We start from the raw sequence: 7,585 nt of genomic DNA on the forward strand, positions 1-7,585 counted from the left end.
TGTGTTTATGTGTGTGTGCGCGTGCGCGCCAGGGAGAGGATGAAGCTGCCCTACATGAGTGACCAGTGTGAGCAGATGCTGAAGATCTCCAGTGAGTTTGTGCGGCTGCAGGTGTCCTATGAGGAGTACCTCTGCATGAAGGTCCTCCTGCTCCTCAGCACAAGTAAGGCTCAACACACACACACACACACACACACACACACACACACACACACACACACACACACAAACAGCAGCTGCTGTGTTTTTTGCACTGTACTTTGTGTAATAGTCTAGAGAATGCACCTCTAGACGTTCTACAGAACATTACTGTAACAAATTTAGTGGAATCTCCCCATAGCTCAAATTCCAAAGCTTAATAAAGTGTTGCCAGTGGAGCTCAACAGTCAATTCAAACTCGAGCACTTCAACAGCAGAGGATAGGAAGTAGGAACAGTGTTAGACCAGGATGAAAACACTTTGTAGTGATTTACAAAAGACGCCCCAGTAAACTCCATGAGGAGTTAAGAATCTCCTCTCTGGTCAACAGAAGTGACCACTCCTGACCTCTCACTAGCCCTGTGAACTCACACGAAGTCCTGTCTGTTTGGAGGGCGTGGCAGGCAGCTCAGATCTCTGGAGCGCTAAGCTGTGACGTGAGCCGGCCACCACATTAAGAGGCTCCTCTATGCATGATGCACAGTGCAGCTGTGAAGCCTCGTTTGTGTGCAGTGCTACAAGGACAAGAGAGGGTTTGTGAAGCTGTGAAGGCTCAAAATGACAACATTGCGCAGAGTTAGCTCTGGTGTACTCCCTTTTTAGCGGTGTGTGTGTGTGTGTAATCAACCTTTTGTACAAATACAGAGGCTCTTCGTTCCCTTTCTTGTACAGTCTTTTAAGTCTCATATGCCTACGAAAACAAAGAGGAAGTATAGCAAACAATTGACAGTTGAAGAGGGAGAAAAACAAGGAGAGCCAGCTCTGCCTTTTTTAATTAGGCCTTTACATGCAAACGCTTGAGAGAGAGAGTGAAAAAAAAGAGCCTTATGTGTTATTACGGCTTAGCATGGTGGCTCAAGATAAGTGGTTTAGTTGCTTTTTAGCATTTTAATTTTCCTGAAAATGTGCTTTTTTATGCGTTACGCTCTCAGGTGTGACAATTATGCGCGTCAGTGCTGGCAATTACATGTCCTTTCCCCCAATTGTGGTTTTCAACTGTCGGGCAGCTCATTTTCACCCGGGGCATCAAACAGCGAACAGGTAATGGAAGCCCTACCCGAGGAACAGCATCGGCGCCAGAGAGCAACGTGTGGGGGGGCTATGAGCACTGACAGGGGGGGCACCTCACCTCACTTTTATTTGTTTTTTTCCCAAAATTGCCATGTAGTAAAGAGCATCCTTCGAGCCTTTTGGATAACTGAAACAATATGATCATGGGGGAAAATAGTGCAAAAACAGCTGTCATAGCCTATAGCATTGAATAGACTACACAACATTTAGAATAATAGAATTTTAATAGAATAGCGTTGCATAGTAGCCTGGCTAACGTCAGACCTCAGGTGTGACAATTATGCGCCTCAGCGCTGGCGATTACATGTCCTTTCCCTCAATTGTGGTTTTATAACTGTCGGGCGGCTCGTTTTACCCCGGGGAAAAATGCGCCCCCTTACACCGCCAGTTGCTCGGGCCAGTTCCCCTCACATGGCCCTTAAACTCGGTGGCGTCCGTGTTTGGCAGGTGCTCACTGTTGAGCGTATTTGTTCAGCTCCGTGTTCGGACTCTGCCATGTGGACTTTTTGCTGGGGGGTCTCCCATGGACATACACAGGCTGGTGGCACCGGCGGCTGGTACAGTGTAGAGAGTCGATGGAACAGCTGTGTGAACAGAAGGGCCTCATATTCAAAAAAAAAGAAAGAAAGAAAGAAAAAACAATCCTGGACAAGTGCCCCACCCCATTCAATTTCAACCAATCAGTACCTACCAAGGTTGGCCTGTTGGAATATCACACTAATGCGAGTTGACACTGGCTCCTCTCCTAAAGACACACACACACACACACACACACACATATTTAAAGGCCTTTTCTTGCTATTGTTGTTGGTCGAGCCTGTCCAGAAGAATACGCATAGAGGATACGAGTTACCAAATAATAACCTTTCTCCCCCGCTGTGGAATCCAGAGAGATTTGAAATGTGTTGCTGCTGTGATCAAACTGTGATATTGTGTGTGTGTGTGTGTGTGTGTGTGTGTGTGTGTGTGTGTGTGTGTGTGTGTGTGTGTGTGTGTGTGTGTGTGTGTCTGTAGTCCCAAAGGATGGGCTGAAGAGTCAGGGTGTGTTTGAGGAGATCCGCATGTCCTACATTAAGGAGCTGGGGAAAGCCATCGTCAAACGGGAGGATAGCAGCTCCAGCCAGAACTGGCAGAGATTTTACCAGCTCACCAAGCTGCTCGACACCATGCAAGAGGTTAGCTGAATCTCTGTCATACACACACACACACACACTACACTGATAGTAAACTGAGTCACCTGTGTGTTAATGCTCTTAACAAGTTAATGAGATTATTGACATGACCAAATGATGGCAATAATAGACTGTCTTTAACCCTATTAATACATCAGCGTTTAAACGTATGTAACTTTATATTTCTATTGTTTAGCTCTTATCAGTTAAGAAATGCCAGTGGCCCTCTAGTCTGACATAGTGGTCTGAAAGGTCACATTGTTCGGTAGCAACAATATGAAATTAAGTGAACAGTTTGTGTGTGTGTGTGTGTGTGTGTGTGTGTGTGTGTGTGTCTCTTCAGATGGTGGAGGGCCTACTGAACTTCTGCTTCTACACCTTTGTGAATAAATCCCTGAGCGTGGAGTTCCCTGAGATGCTCGCCGAAATCATCAGCAACCAGCTACCAAAATTCAAAGACGGGAGTGTCAAGCCGCTCTTGTTTCATCAGAAGTGACTGCCTTAGACCGCGACACTATGCCTTAATAACCACCCAGCCCACACACACACACACACACATGCATACATATGCACACACACACACACACACACACACATGCATACATACACACACACACACACACACACACGTGTGCACTACAATGTCCACACCGCCCCACCACCTGAAGGAGGCCTGTCCAGTTTCTCCCTCCTCTGTGATGTGACCAGAGGTGGAGGAGAACCGTCTGTCTGCTTCTGGGAGGGGGTTCAACTCTTCACTCCAGTAAGGTGAAACGAAGCTTTTACTTAAAAAAAAAAAAAAAAAAAAAAACAGGCAGATTTAAACCCCTTTAAACATTTTTCTTTCTTTTAATGCGTTTGAAAATCATGTCATACTCACACATCATGTTCTATTGAAGAAAAAAAAAAACAGCTACATTTTAAGGAGAAACAAATACAGAAGAGAATATTATTTTTTGTGCAAGGAATATGGATGTTATGCATGTACACATACTGCTGAAATGTTTACAGTGTATCAGTAACAAAAGGGAAGACGTGCCTTTTTTTCAGCTTTGCAATTCTAACCTCAGACACATGTGCTCTCCTGTCTGAGGTAAGACACATGCATCCATCCCAGGTGTGTTTGTGTGTGCTTCTCAGTCTTGCCATATGTTTTTGTAAAGCAGACAGATGATCAGCTCTGGTATGCTATGTAGCAGGAGACTAATCCATGTACAGTACCGTGCACGAAAACCACCCTGGGGGCAGTCCTGTACGCCCAACAATCCCTGCCCAAACACCCACCCAACCCCCCCCCCCCCCCCCACCAACACAAAACCATCCAGTCTTTGGCAGAGCGACTCGGCAGTGGCAGGCCGACACCCTCACAATCCACTCATCCCAAAGTCAAAGTCAAAGTCTGCTTTATTGTCAATTTCTTCAGGTCAAGAGGTACAAAGAGATCGAAATTACGTTTCCCACTATCCCACGGTGAAGACAAGACATATTTTACCAATTAGGTCCACAGACAAACATAACATTCAAGTAAACAATATAAAAAGTAAATAAGAAGGCACATACAATGAAGAAATAAGAGCAGCAAAATTTGGGTTGAAATTGTGCATACAGTAGACAGTCAATATAATAGTGCAAAAGTCAGGCCAATAAATGACTGAGGTAGTTCTGTTTGACTTTAGTATCCCGGGTGGTATACTAGGCACAGGTAGGGTTAGATCCTGTGGTATGCAGTTAGTAGTCCCCTCTAGTAGCCCTCTCTAGTGTACTTCACGTACACTCGGACAACCCAGAGGACAGGTGCAACCGTGAGGGCATTGGAGAAAAAAAAAAAAGATTTGTGCATGAGGCGAGGAGCTGGCTGAAGGATTTGCTGCGATGTGTTGGGCAACGTGTCTAGGATATGCTTTGCTTTGGCACACATGACCGCACCCATGTGGATCTCGTCTGTCGGCCTTCTGACTCGTGCTCAAGCCGTCCAGGAGAATCCGGTCCAGTATGGGGCAAGGCCCTGCAGCCGTCGCTAGGGAAGCTTGCGCCCCTACTCCTCATAGCGTTTCTCGTCCCAGGATAGGAGCGTGTATATGTGTGAATGGCTGTGTGCCTGGAAAAGATAGATCTGCTACTGCCTTTTTTAACTTCAACTTCATCCATTGATTGTCTGTGCACACACACAAATAAACTTTGTTTCCTAAGGTGTGATGTGTTTTGAAAACTCTTCAAGTGTGATATTTTAAAACTCTTGAGATGTAGAGATGGAACACACTATTCGTGAAGCCCACTTTTAGAAAATCAGTTGTGCATTTTTTTGTATCAGTGCTCACCTACACACACACACACACACACACACACACACACACATACACACCCATACATACATCTTACCCTTTCAGCAGCTGTCCACCAATTGCAAAATCACCAGGTGCCAAATAACAGTTTTTAAACACTCTCATTACCTTATGGACAAGATAGTATACTGCTTAATGTTGTACACAGAACTACACATGCGTATGTATGCATAGGTACATTTTCATTCAGGGTTAATGTATGTGAGACAAACATGTTATATATATTTTTTGGTTTCTTTTTTGTTTATTTTCCTTTCTCTTGTCTTGCTTTGGTTTTCTCTCGTCCTGTTGACACACACCAGCCAAGGCAAACGATGAACGTTAGCACACCTTACACCTGTTCATCTGCACACATCTCGATAGTTATCGCTCACGGGGCAGAGCGTCATCCTGCAAGCCTCCGTGGTTGTTCTTCTCTGGTGCTTTCTCCTCAGCCTGTAAACAAGCGTATTCTGACTTTTACCAGTTAACGCTTCTCGTTCCAGTATGCTCAGTTAACTTATACCGAACGCATTCACTTCACACCAGCTAACGACATGAGATAAGCCAAATATTCATGACATGCTTTTGGTACATTTTTAATTATTTTTTTGTAAATGCAGCAATCATCATAACCCTCACCCGCACCATCCCCAAACTACTGTTTGAGCTCCAAACTGGAGTGTATATGCCTTTGTCCACCCAACCACCCCCAGCCACCCACAGTGGTCGCAGCCTATTGAGTCGGAGGTGTCAGAAGCCTCTCTCTCTCTCTCTCTCTGGCTCTGATGAAGGGCTGGCTCAGTGGTGAAAGCTGAGGCTCTGCGTTCTGGGGGCTTCACTAAGGTTTTGGTTCAATGGGCCTCTCGAAAAGGGGGCACTTGATTAAATGGGCCATGTCACGATGATTGATTCCTCATCTCTGAGCATCCCCCTGCGATTTAGGGCTGTGAGCTTTACAGGAAGACTGGCAGTGTGTCAGGTTTTTGAAAAGGATGCTTCAGATTGATCCTTTATTTTTTGGTCAGGGGTGACAGAGGGTACGTGAACAGTGCAGTCATGCTCGGGTGTAAGAACTGGCTTTAGTGTTCTACACAAGCCTGTTCATCTTTGACCACCCCCCTACCCCCCACCCACCCTTCCTTCTTCCCCCTAGTGACATTGAGTTGCCGTAACAACAGAACATATCCCATTTCAAATTACACAGCATATTTTATGAGACAAAAGTTTTGCAGGGACAGTTTGATGGAATCATTTAATGTTTTTATTTTTATTTCCTTCTCTCTCGTTAATTGTTCACCCACTTTAGGCCTTGAGAAAGGGAGTCAGAGAGCCATAGAATTCAGATGTATATTTAGGAAAACTTTTAAGCTTGTCAGCAATCTTGTTTTAAAGACAGGAAAAAAAATATTTGACATGTAATTTGAAAATTAGATTGATCCTCTTCTATATAAATCATTTTATTATAATGAAAGTAATTTTAATACATAAGGAAGATGAGAAATATGTTTGGTTTATTGTTCTCTTTTGTTTGTGTTATGACAAAGATAGCTGTATTGCAAATGTACCTTGAAAAGTGTTAACCTGTGGTCTGACGTGTAAAGTAAGTGTAAATTCTTTTAATCAATAGGAAAAAACTTTAAAGAGCGATTACTGTGTTTAGAAATAGTAAACAGGTGCAGGGAGGGGGAGAATGGGACTGGAGTATATTTTGTATGGTGCAATGGTGTGACCAAAGCAGAAAGGATGGGAAAAAAAACAGAAGTATTTAAGCAGATGCATAAACAGTAGCATTTATTATCCAACTCTAGTACTTACCATCTTTTATACATCTTTTTTTTTGTAAAGGTCTAGGCTTTGGTCTCTTGTATATTGCTGTGAAGATTTAACTTGTGTCTTGGGGAGAAATACAGAAAGAAAAGTAAGTGTGAACGTAATTAAAAGAGCCTGAGATTTTGCACTACCCTCATAGTGGTCGGAAAGTCTATTTTGTACAAAATACATGCAAATATTATCTATAAAGTTTAAGGGCAGACCATATTTCACTGGTATACGGCTTTCAGTAAAGTCTGTTTTGTTTGTATTTCAGTTATGTAAATGTAATCCAATGTAAAGAATATCCAATGTCTATTTGTTTAAAAATAGTTTTGTATTACCTCTGTATCACACCTATGTAGTCTATGTCAATCTTTTCACCTATCGGATTAAATGTTGAACTAAAGTCACCTTGGTGTTCTAGATCTCTTGTTTTCTCCATCTCTTGTTGGTCCTCTTTAACAGTTGGAATGTGAGCTGACTTCAGACTGACCAGCAGAACGTATTTCATATTTCAAAAAGGAAACGAGAAATTCCCAGGTCTTCAAAAATAGGTCCAGTGTTTCCCACAGAATTGAATTCTATTTGTGGTGGTAGGTTTGCAGAATTAACTTGAATGCAACAGTTTTTAACACATTAGCACAGCGTGGTTATGATGCTAACCAGATTTAAGCACAATTTAGCACAACCTGGAAAATCATTGTGTGGTGGTGGCCCGCAACAAATAATTAAATGTATGGGAAACACTGAGTTCACTGTTGTACTACTCATGGTAGTATACAGTACCAGTGCATTAGAGGAGACCAGACATTTACCATTAACCTTGCTAAAGACCGACAGTACATTCATCAGGTTAAAATACAGTAAATCACACATTATTACGCATAATTGACTATCATCTGAACAGGAATTTAAGTGCTTGACAAAACGTCACCCAGCAGTAGATTATTCTAGATGGCGGAGGCAACAAACAGAAAAAAAAACTCAAGACCACTAGTTAAACCTCTC

General features: G+C 43.1%; 1 protein-coding gene across 1 annotated transcript in view; it reads left to right on the plus strand.

The window, feature by feature from the left end:
• Positions 1-3,742, plus strand: part of LOC143112867 (glucocorticoid receptor-like) — a 59,535-nt gene extending 55,793 nt beyond the window's left edge. The window contains exons 8-10 of the mRNA XM_076275249.1: positions 33-163; positions 2,284-2,444; positions 2,785-3,742. Coding sequence (XP_076131364.1) covers positions 33-163; positions 2,284-2,444; positions 2,785-2,937 — 445 coding nt within the window. The 3' untranslated portion in view covers positions 2,938-3,742. The remainder of the gene's footprint in view (positions 1-32; positions 164-2,283; positions 2,445-2,784) is intronic.
• The last annotated feature ends 3,843 nt before the right edge of the window (positions 3,743-7,585 follow it).

Source organism: Alosa pseudoharengus, unplaced genomic scaffold (assembly GCF_046254945.1).
Source record: "Alosa pseudoharengus isolate Yale_2024_CS ecotype anadromous, Long Island Sound unplaced genomic scaffold, YU_APseudo_1.1 YU_APseudo_1.1_scf_8, whole genome shotgun sequence".
NCBI lineage: Eukaryota > Metazoa > Chordata > Actinopteri > Clupeiformes > Clupeidae > Alosa > Alosa pseudoharengus.